Below are 18,615 nucleotides of genomic sequence, written 5' to 3'. Positions count from 1 at the left end.
CTGAGAGGATGTTGAAGGAAAATGGGGAATCTGTGGGATGTTGGAGGAGATGGAGTGGAGTGGAGTCAACGATGGTACAAACAGTAGGGAAGCGGTGGAGAAATATGTAAAATTTTAAAATATTTTTATGGGTAAAGTACACTAACAGTCACTCAACTTTGACTTCAACAACAAAACAGTCACTCAGCTTTCAAAAAATAACAAATCTGTCACTAACATTATTGAAAAATAAGCAAATCAATCATCCATTAATATTTTCTGTTACAGGCCTAACAAGACAGGTGACATGGCCAATTAACTAGCTAGAGTGACCAGTTAGCTTGCCACAGTAGAAACCCAATTTAAGAACCAAACAAAACAGTAAAAAAAGAAGAGAAAAAGAAGAACAAGAACAAAAACGAGAACAAGAAGAACAAGAAGTGAAGAAATGGAGATGTTGAAACAAGAAAAACCATAAAAGATCCAAACTTTTCCTTCCTCACTGATTATTCACCCCCTCCAACTTCCTGTCACTTAACCTAGTGAAGAAGAGCTTCTAATCGATCTATAAATTTCTTTAATGATTTTATAGATTTCCTTAACGATGTTTCGTCTGTGAATTAACCTTAATTTTATAGATTTTCTTAACAATTTCTAAATCTAGGGTTAGGTTCTATTGGGAATTGGGGCTTTTATAGATTTCCTCTCTCTGTTTTTGGGTTAAGTCATTTCAATCAGTTGAAAAAAGGGTGGAGATGAAGAGGTAGGGACCCTTGTTTTCGTGTAGACGAATCCTAGTTATTACAGGAGAAGAAGGCCTAAACATCTCTCTTTCTTTTTTACTTTCTCTTCTTTTTTGTGCTTTTATATTGGCTCATCACTTCTTTAGCTTTTCTTTTGATTTCTCTCATCTCTGTAAGTTCTTTTTTTTTCCCGAGTTTCAATTAGTTGCCTCTATTTTTTTTGTTCTCTTTTTCTGCGTCTTGGCTTCTATTACATTTGTTTAGCAGATTCTTTTGGTGTATAAAATGACGACCTTACTGGTGATGTAAATGCTCCTCTTTGTTCTTCAATCTTTAATGGTTAGTAGTTAGTACTATTTTTTTTTCTTTTTTGCACCTTCTTGGTATAATTGAATGGCCTTTCATATCAGGAAATTGGCTTCTCTTTTTCTTCTTCTACTGCCCAACTAGGGTTCTTAAATAAGGTTGTTTAAATGACAGTGAACCCTCCAACGTGGCCAGTTAAATGGCAGCCAAGGACTCCAACGCAGCTGGTTAAATGACGGGTCACTTTTTTGTTATGTCTATAACGGAGAATGGTCAGTAGGACTAATTTGTTATTTTTTGAAAGTTGAGTGACTGTTGGTGTACTTTACCCTATTTTATATTTATTATATATTTAAAATATTAATGTATTTTTTATTTTAAAAAATATTTTTTTGGATGTTAAAGGTTATTTATTTTTCAAATCATGATAAAATTAACACAATCTTAAAACATTAAGAATAGAGGTGATCATGGGCCAGATTGGGCCATGACAAAATTTTAGGCCCGTTTTCTAGGCCTGGCCTCGGCCCAACTTGAAATATGGGTTTAAAAATTTGTCCAAGCCAAGCTCGAAAGAAAATTACTAAGCCCGAGCCCGGCCCGGCCCTGCCCATATTAAATATATATTTAATATATAATATATATTTGATTAAAAATAAAAAATATATATTTGATTAAAAATAAAAAAAATATATTTAATATATAATTTGGACCGAGCTGGACCCAGGCCAAAAAATTTTACTCGAGGCTCGGCCCGTTTTCTAAATGAGCCTTTTTTTTGCCCAAACCTATATTACGGGCTTCTTTTTTTGCCCAAACTCTCTTATTTTTTAGGCGAGCCATCGGACCGGGCCGGATAGCCCAACCCATGATCACCTCTAATTAAGAACTAATATTATACCCATTTTTGAAAAAAAAAATCCCAATTAGATCACCATTTGGTAACTCGGTGACAAAAAGAAATTAAGCATAATTAATTTTGCGCTTTCTTTTATGTCTTCTCTGTGTCGCGCGCTTTAGTATATCTTTTCTCTCTCCATGTGTCGCGCGTCGTCAAAAATCTCATTATAAATGGAGATATAGAGTAGCAGCAATTTGCCATTTCTTTGTTGCTAAAACGATACAATACATGGACTGGATGGATTATTTCTCCCTCGGGAAGGGCTTCAACTCGACTGACGATGATGAAGAAGATGTAAGATTCTTTTTTTTTTGTCTTAATCTTTTTCTTTTTAAGTTTTAGCTTGTGCCATTGACTTGGTAAATAACAGATTAAATTCTTATTTTTTCTGTTTGATTTCTCTCTCTTTTTTTTTTTAGCATAGATCTGTAAACTTAATATCTTCAACTTGCCAGATAACCCATCAAGTTATCCCAGCGATTTGTGGCTCTGGGTGAAGTTTTTGTTTAAATTCTGCTATCAGTCCCTCTGAAAGTTGTTGATTTAATTTTGTATTTAATTTGATCAGTTTTAGTACTTTTCAAATTGGGAACCAATTATTTTTAAAAATTTTAAATTTTAATCTTGCCCTAAATAGTAGTAGTTAAATCCATTTTGTTAAATTCAATTACTAGCCTTGTATCATGTTGGATCATTCTAAATCCTTAAATGACAGTTGTTAATATATTTATTGGATTTTTAGTGAGTAATAAATAATAATATGTTTGTAGCATCAAATTTTGGAAGTTAATGAATTTAACTCTTATCGGATTGAGATTTTAAAATTTGATAAACTACAATAACTTAAAAGGACTAAATTAAAGTACATGGATTGCAGAAAGTACAAGACTAATAGCAGAATTTTAATCAATTTTTGTTGCAGTTGTATTTCAATTTGATTTGATGGAAACTTGTTTTCCCCTTCTTTCAGCTACAGCAATGGGATCCAGGATCTTTAATGTCCTTGGCACAAAATCAATCTGGAATCAGCAATGAGATTATCCTAAGCCAGACTAATGGAAGCACGGTCCAAGCCTCTCAATCCCCAAACACTTCCAATGCTCCTGTTTTGAGAAAAAGCTATTCTACTTTATCTCAAGCTGAACGAGCTCAGAGGAAAAGGATGACCGATCAGGCATATCGAGGAAGAGTTAAGGTTAGAATACTATCTCATCTCTCATCTCATTTCTCTTGAATGAATTTGGATACGGTGGAATAAAAATAGTAATTAGTAAGTGAATTAAATCAAACCCGTAAATATTCTAGTTGATTTCTTTGAGTTTTAGCTTTTGTCATTGCAAAATCAAATCTTGCGTAATATATCTATCATTTTAGTCCAACCTTTATTGTAGCTTAGTTTAGCATTACGGCTGCAGTTGGAAAAAAATTGGTCTGAAAAAAAAGTGCATTTGGAAAATGTTGCTTTAAAAAATTATGGTTTGGGAAATTTAAACTTTTAGCATTGCTGTTAACTATTGCTATGAAAAGTTAAAATGTCAATTTTAAAACATGATGTTAGAAGATAGACGAGACAAATGAGGTTTTTTTTGTATTTTTCTTTTCAAAATCATATTTTCAAACAGCAAAAGCATCAATGTGCGTCTTCTTGGTTTGGTTCAAAAAAGTATTTTGTCGAAAAGCTTTGGCTACTAAAATCTTTTTAGCAATGATTTGACCATCAAAAAGTACTTTTTGATAGCTTGAAGCATTTCTAAACAAGCACTTGTTTTCCTTCCAAAGTGGGTCAATGAAGAAGCATTTGAGTTTAGAGATGTTAGTGGGAAATTATGAAGGAAGATTTAAGAGCAGAATTCCCAATGTACATAAAGATTTTGTTCCAATTGATGGGTAGTCTGAGTCTTGAGTGACAAGTCTTTTTCCTCTGGAAACAGTTACACAAAGAGCTAATGAAATCAAATTTGGAGACCCTTACTGGAGAAAACGACTCACTAAAGAAAGAGAATCAATCCTTAAAAGCGGCTAATGCTTCCATGAACCAAACCTTGACTGATCAAGCAAAAGAGATTGATCAGTTGAGGAGTGATCTTTTGCAGCTGAAGAAAGACCATGAGAAGCAAAATATTCTTTTGGAAACACTTTCAGGGCTTCTAGTAAGTCTCTTTTGTCTCTCTCTTCATATACATGTAGTTTTTCCTTCCTTTTTTGCTTGAAGAAAATAATGGATAGACTCCTAATTGGTTATAATAGTGAGAAAGGAAATTGGCTTAAAATGCTTGTATGGTTGCTACAACTTTTCATTCTTAATCAAGTACTTTGTGCAACACATATCGGGCGAATATAGAGAGGTAGTTTTATCATCCAAATAACTGAAGAAAACTAGTAATGATTTGAACTTGCCTCTGTAGGAGATATGTCTATATCCAACACTCACCAACCATGTCCAAGAAACATAGGATCTTATACATTTCATTTATTTAACAATTAAAAAGATTTTATGGTTTTTAAGCCCAAAAAGCCTGGTCTCTTAATTTCTTTTGTTTATGAATTTTCATATTTCTGGCAACCGCTTGTACCTCTGTTTCTTTCTTTTGCGGCAACTTTTTTTTTTTGTTAGGACAAAATGTAATAAGAACAGAACATCAAGCTAAACCGATTAGTTGTAGGTGAAAAGATTCAAGTTGAATGTAAATAGTACAGGCTATCCAAGATTTAACTAATTTGGAGGGAAACCACTTTTAACATTTTCTTATTCCTTTGTGTTCTGAATTTCATTACTGTGCATCCATGTTTTTGAACCTTAACTCTGCCTGTTTCTACTGCTACTGCTGCTGTGTGCAATGAATATCAATCATACGGATCCCATACTTGTGTCAACATTGGTGCATGGGCAAAATCAAAGAATTCCAAGCAACAGGGGTCATTAGTTTAACTTTAAATTTGATTATATCAATTTGTGATGGTATCTTAGAGGCCCAACCTTACTTGAACAAAATCTGACCTTGGCTCAGTTGATAGTATTTTAGAAGCAATCAATCACATAGTCTAACTTTTTTGTTATGTCCTAAATTTGTCAAGATAGTGTAAGTAGTAAAGTTTTTAGACTTTATGTCCTAAATTTGTCAAGATAGTGTAAGTAGTAAAGTTTTTAGACTTTGTTCGATACAAGAGCATGAAAATGGAAAAATAGGAAGTTGAAGGTGTAAGCAAAACAAGATCGCACTAAAACATTTGCATGAGGTTATCCAACAGAAAAGAATAAATTGCAAATAGCACATTAGTTACTTGGCATTTCTACTACTCTATGCATAGAAACTGAGAAAGTCTGAGTTGGTGACCAGCAAAATAATAATTTCCAATTATATGTGTCAAGCTTACAAATTAATCAAATATAAGGTAAAAGAATTACACCAAACTTGTTCTTGCAGATGAATTAGTATAATTTTTTAAACTCAGTTTGTCAATATTGTGTTTGCCCACAACATTTTGCCACTTCTACACTTTTTAATTTGTTGTAATTACTTTTTTACACTCATGCAGGTGTTAAACAAAATCATATTAGTATTATTAACCCCAGACTTTCATAATAGTTTTTTACTGGTTTCCTATGAGTTTTGCCAATAAGCGTTGTTACTAAAAGTGGTCATTCTAAAACTTTGGTTGCTCATTTTAGAGCTCACATATGATGGTATAGATTTTTTAACTCAGTGGTTTTGATTGTAGTCTGATCCATTGAAGCTCGAAAATGAGAAACTGAAGGAAGAAAATGCGATATTAAGGAAGGATGCCAATCTTAATAGTCGCATACCGCAGCTTTTGGAGGAGAATGCGAAGCTAAAAATTGAAAATAAGGTACTCAAGGTTCAGAATGATGCTTTATGTGGGAAGATTATTGCTGACAATGACAAGAAGCGTGAGCAAGAACCATAAGCTGATATACTTTTTTATGATATGCCTGCAGTATGTGTTCTTTCTTTCTTTCTATTTGTGTACAGCTTGTTTTTGCTCTCTGTCCATGGCTACTTTTGGCATTCCTTCTAAATGCTGTGTAGCTTCTTGGTTGAATTCACATCTTTTCTGGACCATTTAGTTAGATCATCCTTGACAACTATTCTTCCTAGTCTCATTTATCTTCTTGCTTTGCGCTTCATTTCCACGTAACTCTCGAATTTCACACTTACCTGCAAGATTCTAGTGTAGCTATCAATATATAGTAGTGTGGGTGGTCATTAAATCCGCGGTGTTGTGGTTTGACTCCAGTTGATTTATCCATGGCGGTGGTCTGGCCAAGAAGATGTTATTCACTTCCTGGGTTCTACTTAATTTCTTCATCAGTTATGGTCTTTGAATTTTATGTTGTATTCGTCTTTTGTTTTCTTCTTTTACGTATACTGAATCCTCTTTCATAGTATGTATGTATGTATCTATGAGCAGGCCCCTTTCTATCTATATGACCTCAATGATTGAGAATTTGTTTTGGTTTGAATATTATTGCTTCTCTTTTTCAAAAATAAAGTTTACAAAGAAAAAGGGCATAGGTGAGATCAGATTTTTAGTGATGAGTTACGCCATAAATTTGCAAGTTATTAAAAGATGAACATGGCTATTTCTTAGACGAGTAAAACTTGAATCGGTATGGTTGTTTCCAGGGGTGAGTATTTGATCGAGTCGAATCGAGTAAAAAAATTTCGAGATAATCAAGTTTATAAATCTTATTTTATTATCCCAATTCAATTTGAAATTTGTTTTAGTGTTGGTTTTTTTATTTATATTTTTCCTTTGTTAAAACTAGTCCTTACACTTTTATATAAAGAAAAAAAGAAATAAATTAAATTGTTCAAAAAAAAGTCTAGGGATTAGTTTTAATAAATACAAAACATAAACAAGACTACGTTAAAAGAGATAAAGAATGGAGGAAAACAAAGGGAGAAGAGAAAGAAAAATAAAGAAAAAAATATATAGAGATTAATTGTATAATTTAATTTAAATTTTTTGTTTGAAATGATGACTTAACGTGTCACGTCATTTTACCATTACATTGTTAATGAAAATTAACGGTTCAATGACTAAAATGTTACAATACGTTAACGTAAGTGACTAAAATGTAACATTTTAAACATAAGTGACTAAAATATAATCTGAGGTAAATAAAAGTGACAATTTTGATAGTTTATCCTAAAAGAAAACTCCCACGTGTTCACATGCTTGTAGTGAAATTATCACATTGACCCACTACGTGTTCACATTTCATTGGCTTAAACGACCATGTCTGATTTTTTTAAATAGAAATGGTCAAGGGACGAAAGTGATGGATGAACTACATAGATAGTCACTTAACTAAAAAAATTATCATTTTAGGCACCCAAAATAAAAGTTTTCAATTTAAGCACATCCACGTTACATAATTCGGTCATTTTGTTCATTCCCGTTAAAATCACAAAACAACAAGCTGATATGATAATTAAAAAATAGTATAATAATAAATTTAGCTCTCAACTTTTGCATATTATTTCGATTTAGCCATAATTTTAAAAAATTAATTCTTAAAATTTTCAAATGTTCTCAATTTGATCTTAATTCTAAAAAATCAAAGAAGTATATAGATATACATAAATATTTTCAAAAATATAATAATAAATTTAAATTTTAAATTAATATTAATATTAAATAAAAATAAAATATTTATATTTATTATCGATTTTGAAAATATTTATGTATATTTATATACTTCTTTGATTTTTAGAATTAGGATCAAATTGAGAATATTTGAAAATTTTGAGAGTTAACTTTAAAAATTATGACTAAATTGATATAATATGTAAAAGTTGAGAGCTAAATTTATTATTATACTGATTTTTAACCATCATATCAGCTTTGAATGGAGTGACCAAAATGATCAAATTATGTAATATGTATGCTTAAATTAGAATTTTCTTTTTTTATTTTAGTTGTACCCTAATACAGGAACAGGAGTGATTGAGAAAATAATTTGGAAGAGCATTGTGGATCCTTGCATTTTGGCACTAGTGGGTCTTTTTCTTTTATTCAAAGGCTGGGTAGGGAAAGTTTTGTGCAATCTGTTATCGATCTTTTTATTTTCAATGCTCAAGACCCTCAAAACAATCACAGGACTTAACCATCCTTGCTCAATCCCCTTCAGACCATTGTCCTCCCATACTTTGACAGATTCCCACCTCAAATCCTTAGTTCTCAGCCAATACTCTAATGGAACTTTCTCCAATCTCCTCCAGAACGTCGTCGCTTTACCCTCTGTTCTTCTCACCGCCTGCCAAAACCTCTCCAACTCCCCCCATTCATCAACAACAACAACGACGGCGCTTCCCACCTCTGTTTCCAACCACTTCTCCATTTATCAAATGGGTCATGAAATTTCTCAGAACAAGTTCGATGTTTCCTCTTGCTGTGTCAAAATGGACCCGCCCAGTCCTTCAGGTGAGCCTTTGATTTTACCAAATTTGAAACTAAAGGTCTTGATTGAAGCCATTAGGATGGTCCTGGAAATTGTTTATGATGAAAAGTTTGTGACATTTTCTTATGGTGGACGTGTTGGAATGGGCAGACACACTGCCATTAGGTACTTAAAGAACAATGTAACAAACCCAAGTTGGTGGTTTAATGTTTCCTTTTGTTCTAGCAAGTTTGATGAGTTTAATGTTGATAAGTTGTGTTGGTTTATTGGAGAGAAAATTAAAGATGCTATGTTGATTGATGTGATAAAGAAGTTGCTTGAATGTGATGTGGTTAGAGTTGAATTTGGTGGTTGCTATTTAGGGAGAGGGCTTCCTCAAGAAAGCGCCTTGTGTTCGATTTTGATTAATGTTTATTTTGGGGGTTTTGATAGAGAAATTCAAGAAATGAGGCTTCGAATGAATAAAAAGACCTTTAAATTTGAGTTAACCGAGCCTGATTTGAATAATTCTAATATTTTCTATAAGCCGGTGAAACTTTATGCTGTTAGGTATTTGGATGAGATATTGGTAATTACATCTGGGTCAAAGATGTTAGCAAGGGAGTTGAAGGACCACGTTTTGGATTTTTTGGAACGAAATTTGGGGTTGAAGGTGGATAGAGTTAAAACAGCCATCCATAGTGCTGTATCAGAGAAGATTATGTTTTTGGGGATGGAGCTGCAGGCTGTTCCTCCTTCTGTTTTGCACCCCCCTATGTCGGAGAAGGCAATTAGAGCGAGGAAGAAGTATGATAGACAGAAGGAAGTTAAAGCTTTAGAATTGAGGAATGCTCGGGAGAGGAATAGGAAAAAGTTAGGTCTGAAAATATTAAGACATGTTTTTAAGAAGTTGAAGCAGAGTAACAATGGTTTTAGATATGAATATCAAATTGAGAGTGAAGTCAGAGAAATCTTTAGGACTTGGGCTGATGAAGTAGTCCTAGAGTTCATGGGGTCCTTGGAAGAACGATGGAACTGGCATCGGCTGCTCTCTAGAGGTGATTTTTTATCTTTAAGACATGTTAGAGATCAGTTGCCACAAGATCTTGTTGATGCTTATGACAAATTCCAAGAACAAGTAGACAAGCATTTGGCACCTACCAAAGCTAGAATGGCATTGGAGGAAGAAGAAAAGAGGGTAAGAGAAGAAGAGGAACAGAAATATTCCGAGCGCACAGTAGATGATCTGACCAAGTTGTGTATGAAGGTTTCTGCACCCATAGAACTTGTTCGGAAGGCTGTCAGAATGGTTGGTTTTACGAATAATATGGGTCGTCCCAGGCCAATCAGCGTACTATTTGCATTAGAAGATGCTGATATTGTTAAGTGGTATGCTGGTGTTGGCAGAAGATGGCTGGATTTCTTCTGCTGCTGTCACAACTTCAGAATGGTGAAAACAATTGTTTCTTATCACCTTAGGTTCTCTTGTATTTTAACACTGGCACACAAGCATGAATCCACCAAACTTGAAGCAATTAAACATTACAGTAAAGATTTGAAGGTCTCAGATACGAATGGATATGAGGAAATTTACTTCCCAACTGAGAGGGATGTTAAGATGATGGGTGATAAAAATCTTTCAGACCCGAAACCCGTGGATGGAGCTATATCTTTGGCTTTGATCAGATTGGCTTCTGACGAGTCATCACATTCTTGTATTGCTCATTTCTGTGGTAGAATTGATACAACCATGTATAGGGTTAGGTTACTGCAAAATCATCTGAATTTGAACCCCCTGGATGAAGCTCAGTGGGTCAAGGGTATGGGTGCTATTCATGAAACTTTGAATAAAAAATGCCTGCCACTCTGTCCTGATCACATAAATGATTTATACATGGGTAAAATTACCCTTCAGGATATTGACTGCACTTCATTTGTGGAAGTGGACTGAGTCATTACTCTAATGGCTTTGCATGGGAACTGCTGCAGAATGGCCGACTTTGATTTGAAGCAGAAAAAAGGACAAGATTGTAGTAAGACAAGTAAGTTCAATTTGGTTGATGGATGCCTGAGGATTTAAGCTAAGCATATTCTTCATCGTTATTATAGTTAATGAAGTTTTGAAAATTTGGCGGAGTGATAGACAATGAAAGTTATTGTTATTTTCTGATCAGCTGAAACAGAGGGGAGGAGATTTACGGCCAAGAGGTCATTGATATCATCAGCATTTACCAGAATGTATTTGTGTCTGATGTTCAAGATGTATTGTGGTTTCCATCGCCTGTGTGTTAAGGGCATATACTTACTTTATACCCCTAAACCTTGTGCATATACCAACATCATATACGTTCTACGCGTTAAACACACCACTCCCTAATGATCCCATTGGTCTCCTAGGTGTTGGCCATGTAGGATATAAGCGTTGAACGCATTATCATCTAATACAATTGGATGAGAATATATTCAAAATAGAAGCCCAATCCACCAAAATTAGAATAGATGTTTATGACTATAATGGCCCATTCTAGGATACTATACTTTTTCTCCTCATTTTGCGTTTTCACAATATCATGGCAGTTTTTTTTATGGTGGTGCGAGTTAATTGAATATCAAATTAAAAATGACAAATATTGTTACATCTATCCTATTTATTTTTCTTTTTATATTTTTATAAATAATAAAAAATATATCCATAATAAAATTTGAACTATGGATACTATGCATATAAAAGTTTTTACTTATCATTCGAACTAAAGTAATTTTAATATTTATTTGAAACTAAAACAATAATGTTGTTGATTGAGTTAATGTCACAAATGAACATATTATTACTTAAGCTCCTTACTCAACCGGATGCCAACTCGGTTGGAGAAATTATAAAAATATTCTTCCCTAATTAAAATAAGTTATATTATTTGAGGTTACTTTTAGTATTGATGACGACATCATGATTAACAATTGTAGTGCTTTTAGTACTGTTATTACAATTTAATCTAATTTTTATTTTAACATCTTACATATTTAATGTATTATTATGATTAATTAGCTTCAAACTATACCTTTCATTATTTATTGTATGTTTTCTTTAAACACACATCGTGTTTTAAACCCGTAGTTTCAGATGCATACATGCGTGATAGGATTTCTAGTAAATATTTATTCCTTTTAATAATTTATTTAAAATCTTTAAAAGAAGCTATTTAAAGACAAAATATAAAAGTTTGGACACAAGACCGAAAGTGTCAATAAAGAAGCTTTAACCATTACTCCAAAGTGTGTTGACAATTTTAATTTTAAAAATAAATATTCTTTTTCGTTTTCTACCCACATTGTGGGTGTCACATAATTTAGTAGTTTTACTATGAGAGATTTTCATTGAATCACTCATTAAATTAATAAATTAATCTAGAAAACTAATTCAGTTGGAAAATGATTAAAATCCATTCATTTTACACAATAATAGATATTATTGTGAGGATTTTTTCATTTTTTATATAGAATTTATAAAATTAATTTAAATCTAGAATAAATAATTTTAAAACACATGGACATCGTAGTTTCCAAAGCTTCAATTAACCATTTTAATTAAAGCCTCATTTTTATTTTAAATAACTTTTATAAATAAAATTTTTCGTTCATATAATGGATGTGGCATAATCTTCTTCTAGGCTCTATTAATATATGTTCAATAGTTGATATAATGATTACATTTTGTTAATTATCAAAACTACATATATAATAGATTATAATACGACAATATAGTATCCATAATATATAAATACACATTATTGTATTAATAGTTATGTGTAATTTAGTATATTATAATACATGTTTACTAGTAATATATAAAATATTATTAAAATTTTAATATCTTAAAAAATATTATTTTGTTAAATTAAATTTTGAATTGGGTTTTAATTTTTCCAAAATTATATTTGGATATTGGGTTTAATTTGTTTTTATTTTGGACTTGAAGTTTTGGATATAATTAGTTTATTTTGGGTTAATGTGTATATTATTTGGGTTTGGGCTTAGTATAATATATATGGATTTTGGAATAAATATTTTAGAATATGAGTATTAGGTTTATGAATTTAATAATAAAAATAAAATTTATCCAATTCTCAATTACTATAGTAATAAACAATAAAATATATTTTCGTCAATTCATATGCATATCACATAAAATAAATTTTACATGCAATAAAGACTTTAATTATTTTATGTAAAAACTCGCATATAATTTATACTTTTTATAAGGTAAATTTAAATTGCACTGTCATCATATAAAAATAAAATATTTATAACTAGAAACTATAAAATTATTTGAATCATTAGAGTCGGTCTAGCTCAATCCAAGCCTGAATTTGAAAAAATTCGAATTTGAAAAAGCCTAGGCCCAAGCAAATCTAAAAAAAGCTTGATCTGAGTTAGGATCCGATTAATAAGTAGTTAAAGATAATTTTGTTTATCTTACTTCACATTTCTTTAAATTAAATCAATAAGAATAAATGAATTATTTTAAGATAATGAATTTTTTTCTTGGAAATTTGGATTTAGTTCAAATCCTAAAATCATCATTATTAAAAAAATGATTTAAATACCGAATAAAATTGATTTCTACACTAAAATGAATAAAGAGACACCCATAATTAAAAGAAAAAAAAGTATAAAAAGGAAAGGTATTGGGGTCACTCAAAAATAAAAAGAATATGATCCCCCTTGTTATGATGATGAATGCCCCTCCGAATCCCTCACACCAATGACCAACCACGCCCATTCTTCGCACAGACTGACACTGGCTCAACAGTTTTCACGTCAAAAACATTAATATTTGATACATATATTCCAATACAACATATTTAAAGCCTAGAAGTTGAGCCTTTTTTTCTCTTCTTTTCAGGCCAAGGTAAAAAGAAAGATTATCAGTGACTTCCATTTTTTTATTGGGAAGAGAAAGGGAATTGAGAGATCCATGCTGTGGAGTTTGAGAATTGAACATCCAAAGGGCAAAAAGAATGAGAGAGGATTGAAAGAGATGTGATTGTTTTTTAACATCAAGCAGTCATCCAAGGCTCTACATTAAACCCAAACACTACATTTAAAAAATCAAAAACAAAAGGAGAAACAAATAGTTTTACCGAGTTATGTGTGTCAGGTGTTCATCGTTGGCACGTGGGAATCAGTGTCCCCAGTGGCCACTCGTGGAGCATGTCATTGTCTTTGCAAAACAGTTCGAAGGTCAGTAAAAATACCTAAAAGATTAGACAAGAACTGATAAATTTGATACACGTTTTGAGCAGATAAGGGTAGTAGGGGGCCATGTGGACCGTTTTCATCCGCGGTCGTACGGGTTTTAGCCATTTTCTTGGTAAAAGAGTCTCTCTCTCTCTCTACTCTCGTCTGCCCCCGCCTTTGCCTGCTTCTGGTGCTGTGTTAGGGCTTTTGCTGAGCTGAGAGGCTGAGACTGGGACTGGCTTGAAGAGTCAGATCATTTGTCTACATCACATCACCTCTCACATGCAACCCTTGTTTGTCAAATCATTTGGAATCAACAAAATAATACCCATCACATCTCACTTTCTCCCTACGTATTTCAATACCTTATTACTATTTACTATGTGACTGTTTAACCTTTTCTTTTGTTAATTTGCATGGCTAGTTCCATTATTAAAAAAAAAAAAAAAGACAAACTTGATTGGTCTTTTTTATTCGTCAAAACTTTATTTGCAGGTCTTAACAGCTGTATAAATATTTATGTAACGGACAGAAGGAGAGACTTTTCAACTTTCATTTTCTAAGATTTTGCACCTAAAAGAAAGCTTTAAGTAAGTGTTCCGGTTTTAAACCGAAGTTTCAGCCATCTGTTTCGTAAATTTCGTTGAATATTTAGTAGTAGCAGAAGAGAAATGAATGTGGGTGTAGGAATGTTTGGCCTGTTGGGTTTTGTAGGTTTTGATTAACAACTTTGCTTATTTGACTGATAAACATGGAGGGGAATCATGCAAGCTTTTTATTTGTTGTTTTCCATTTTGTTGACGAGTGACTTTTCCGCACTTTACGTGCAAAGCTATGATTGGAGAAATGTGTTCATATTTTTCGATTTGGCGACAGGTAAAAAATTAGAGCAAGGAAAACGATATTTGACGAAAGCGGAGTGCTTGCTTTTTTTTAGACTTTTTTTTCCAACCCATAATAGAGAAAAGAAGAAAAGAGAGCTGTTGAATTGATTGATCCCAACTTAAAAACTGAAAGTCAGATACAAAAATCTGACTCGATGCATTGATGCGATAAGAAAAGAGTTACAAACTTTTTAGAAGCTGGGATAGCAAGAATTTCCAATGTATTGAATTTGGATTATTTTGAGTTTAAATATTTTTAGGTTTGAATCACTTTAAATTTTTTGGATTAAGATGATTTTGGATGGGGTCATTTTTTTTTATTGGAGTCTTTTTTAGTTTAGCAATGTTGAGGCAGTTGTAAAAGCAATGTCACAATGTGTTCACTTGAGACTTGTATGTTAGCAAATTGAAGAATGATATATATACTTGAGATTTGTATAGGTAAGACATTGGAGTTTTAGTACTTAACTGCTCATTTGGAACTTTTTTGTGAGTGCATTTTGTACTTAGAGGAGAGTGATTTAGATCTTAGGTGCAATGTGTAGTTGTTTTATCGAGGTGTGTTAGGATAAATCACTATTGGACGAGGTTGAAAGATAGTGGATTATCTCTTTAGGTAAGGCTCCACACATTTAGGGAAATCAAACTGCGTAAACAACTCTTTGGTGTTCATCTTTGTTCTATAGTAGTTCTAATAGTAGTTGCCACTGCTCTTAGCACTTCTCAAGTAATCTAGCATTTATTTATTGACTATGTTCCTCAAATTGGCATTAAAACCTCCCACTTAAACGGATCTAGTGAAGTTTATGGTGTCAATATTTTCTTGAAATGGACATATCATCTATGTCTCATCCCCTAATGTTGGATGGTTCCGACTATGCCTTTTAGAAGGTTAGAATGAAGGAATTTCATCAAGTTGATGGATGAAAAAGCTTGGCGTACTATTCTTGCTGGTTGGGAGTCTTTTGTTACTGAGACATTTGGAGTGAAAATACCCAAGTTTGAATTAACAGAGACCATAGAGGAGGAGAAGCTTGCAAATGCTAACTCAAAAGCACTAAATGCAATATTTTGTGGTCTAGATAGATAATTAGGGATGAAAATGGAGTGGGGTAGGGGGCAGATGTTGATAAATCTATCATCACTCCACAATTAGCACGCTTTGCACCATTACCTGCCCCGCTCCACTATGGGCATATAATCTTGAAAACCACTACTACCTCCATGGATGTTTGATGCATCCATCCTTGCCTTACCCTGCTCCACTTAAATTTATTTATTTTTTCTACTTATCTTTAATGTTTTCCATCATTTTAAATGTTTTTTAAACATAAATGTTCAAAACAAATATATTTAAACATAAAACATATGAATTTTTTATACCACATTATTATTTCATTTTTACCCTTTTAATAATTATATATATAAAAGGATAAAATGATAATTTCATATAGTGGAGTGAGGGGGTACAAAGCAAGCAATTACCATAACATACCCATTATAAAAAAATTCACCCCTCCCTACCCCACGTCCACTTTTTTAAAAGAAAAAATCCACTTAATTCGAAGCAAATTGGTTCGAAATCCATTGAGCAATTTGAATTTTTCCATCCCTAAAAAGAGTTTAAAAGGATATCCAAGTGTGGAAATGAGTATTCAAATTACAAAATTGTGAGGAATATGCTTAGATCTCTACTTGAAAGATTTGCAATAAAAGTAACTATCATTGAGAAAGCAAAGGACATCAATAACATGAAAATTGATGAGCTTATTGGATACCTTCTGACTTTTGAGATCAACCTAAATTAGTCCAAGAGAAACAGATCTAAAGGAGAGAAGTGTTGAGATCTAGTGCTCTTAGTGTAGTGATTTCGTCTATGTGTACTTGCAATTGTTCGAACAAATTGGTTTAATAAAATATCTACCAGTATCATTAATATCTTTGTATATGTCCTCAATGGTTTTTACACGCAAAGCAAAATGAAAGCAAATATTGACTTATTGATTATCTAATGTTTAACTAATGCTAAACAATATTACGTGGTCGGATCGTAATACACAAAAATAACTTATATTAGTAGATAATCTAAACGTGTTCTTAGTCTAATTAGAATTGAGGAAATTGATTGAAAGACTAATATGTCATCTATCAAGTCCAATCGGGGAGATACCTTGTCTTGGTTATTGGAACATATGTCTCCTATAAGATAGAGACATAGATATTATTATCTGGACTGATAATACATCGGACATGACCCAAATTGAATTTATTTTAGATTCATTTATAGATTCATTCACTTGTAAAGTCTATAGTGTGACATGCCTTAATCCTTAATGGATGATGGACTATGTATGCATGACTCGTATACTTGAATGTAAATGAAAGTCTAAGTTCAAATAGACAAGGAACCAAAAGATGATGCATTGGGTATATGACTTCTACATGATGTAACATCACTCCACAACAATGGAATTCATAGCCCAATAAAGGATAAATTATATTCTATCATTGGCATTACATGATTGATGAAAAAGGAACGTGACCATAGGTCATTTGTCATAAGACAAATGATTTAATTATTATGTGTTAATAATTAACGGTCATATTTGAAGTCCTAATGGAAACCATGAGATAAAATAGGATCATATCTGGGGAATGAATTTTATCCCAAAAAGATTAATGATATCCTATGAGGGCAACACACTTTTGGTAAGGTCATTGGATGAACACTTAATTAAGTAGCTTTTGTAATAATATATAATAAGAGAGAGTTCACTCATGGTACTATAGTGGAATGACTCCATGATTGAATAAGTTGTGATTAATAAGCGAAGAATTAAAAAATATTTGAGCCCTAATTATATATGTCTAATCGATCCCTTTGCTAACTCGAGATAACCCAAAATGAATTGCATTTAGAATCAATAGATTGTGGAATGAATGAAAATGATAAGTAAGAGAAATAGATTGCATGCATCATTACCCGAAAACGAATACGTTTTCTCACCAAGTACAAAAGATGTCTTAGAAATTAATTTCACACCTTCAAGTATTATTTAATTGATTGTAAATAATGAAAGTTCAAAATGAAAAATAAATTAATTAGTCATCATAAATTTGTTGAATAAGACAATTAAATTAATTTTCTCATAGATTCTAATACAATAAAGTTGCCATGACTTTAACGGAATCAGAATTGGGTTAATAAAATAATTTAATTGAGAAATTAATTTAGCTAAGTAAATTAAATAAATAATAATTTGGAAATAGAAAATAATTATTAGGTTGGATAAATTATAAGTGTTGGATAAAAGTCCAGGAAACACATATAATTGAACTCAAGACATGAAAAACCCTATTAGGCCTTGTTACATGATAAGGGAAGCAAACTGTAATATTTTCAAGTGGTGCCGCCACCCTTGTATTCTAGATATACTATAATGCTAAATTTTCCATTAAAATTTTGTTATTTAATTAAACCTTATTTGAACATAACTCTTGTACCAATTCTTTATAAATAGGAGCTATGAGTTAACCTATTGATATAAATTTTTTAGCATAGATATTCTGCTGAAAAATAATGGAAATTTATTTTAAAAAATAAATTCTATTTTTTGCAAGAATACTCGTAGTTTTCAGTTTGTTGAGAGAATTAACTTTCCTACTGAAAGCTAAATAAAGTTTTCACTATGTGCATTGGTTCTATTCGTTTGAGCCCACACTCAAAGTGATTCGGGGTTCGAGGATAGTGGAGAAGATCGATCGGTTGAAAGTCAAGAAATGACACAGACCGCCTTCACACAAAGCACAAGTATAATTTTGGTTAAAGTTTATTACTATAAATATCACAATGGCTTATTTTTAAGAAAAATAAATAAACTTTCACTGTTTCTAAAAATATTGTTTTCTAAATCAATTTTTCTAACAAGTACAATATTCTCTGACAAGGGACAAGAGTAATTCCAATTGACAGTACCATTTCCATTGAAGAATTGCAATAGCTGATAGCTATGGTGGCTTAGAACCTTAACAAAGCATTCAAAAAGCATTCCAAGAAAAATAAAAAGTTTGATGCTGTAAAAAAATTCTCTAAAGTAAAAAGACAAAGGTGTTATGATCAATGAGGAGACTACCAAGAAGAAGAAAAAGAGTATTCAA

The 18,615-nt window shown here is 32.1% G+C and overlaps 2 protein-coding genes across 2 annotated transcripts; both read left to right on the top strand.

Annotated features, from left to right (window-relative positions):
- Positions 1 to 2,009: 2,009 nt before the first annotated feature.
- LOC105799458 (uncharacterized) lies at positions 2,010 to 6,412 on the top strand. Its single transcript, XM_012630040.2, has 5 exons — positions 2,010 to 2,223; positions 2,900 to 3,124; positions 3,861 to 4,079; positions 5,650 to 5,886; positions 6,187 to 6,412. Exons 1-4 carry the CDS (start codon positions 2,158 to 2,160, stop codon positions 5,854 to 5,856), a joined length of 717 nt encoding a protein of 238 aa, XP_012485494.1. The 5' UTR covers positions 2,010 to 2,157; the 3' UTR covers positions 5,857 to 5,886; positions 6,187 to 6,412.
- Positions 6,413 to 7,905: 1,493 nt separating this feature from the next.
- Positions 7,906 to 10,697, top strand: LOC105799457 (nuclear intron maturase 3, mitochondrial). The gene has a single exon (XM_012630038.2). The coding sequence runs from the start codon at positions 8,028 to 8,030 to the stop codon at positions 10,284 to 10,286; it is 2,259 nt and encodes a 752-aa protein (XP_012485492.1). The 5' UTR covers positions 7,906 to 8,027; the 3' UTR covers positions 10,287 to 10,697.
- The last annotated feature ends 7,918 nt before the right edge of the window (positions 10,698 to 18,615 follow it).

This window comes from Gossypium raimondii, chromosome 9 (genome assembly GCF_025698545.1).
Source record: "Gossypium raimondii isolate GPD5lz chromosome 9, ASM2569854v1, whole genome shotgun sequence".
Lineage (NCBI taxonomy): Eukaryota > Viridiplantae > Streptophyta > Magnoliopsida > Malvales > Malvaceae > Gossypium > Gossypium raimondii.
The sequence above is the reverse complement of the archived record's forward strand: the minus strand, read 5'-3'. Positions and strand labels throughout refer to the sequence as shown.

Excerpts from the sequence above, each read along its gene's own strand:
- LOC105799457 (XM_012630038.2), top strand. The coding sequence starts at position 8,028 with ATGCTCAAGACCCTCAAAACAATCACAGGACTTAACCATCCTTGCTCA.
- LOC105799458 (XM_012630040.2), top strand. The coding sequence starts at position 2,158 with ATGGACTGGATGGATTATTTCTCCCTCGGGAAGGGCTTCAACTCGACT. Across the intron at positions 2,224-2,899 it reads CTGACGATGATGAAGAAGAT|CTACAGCAATGGGATCCAGG; the intron begins GTAAGATTCTTT and ends CCCTTCTTTCAG. Across the intron at positions 3,125-3,860 it reads CATATCGAGGAAGAGTTAAG|TTACACAAAGAGCTAATGAA; the intron begins GTTAGAATACTA and ends CTCTGGAAACAG.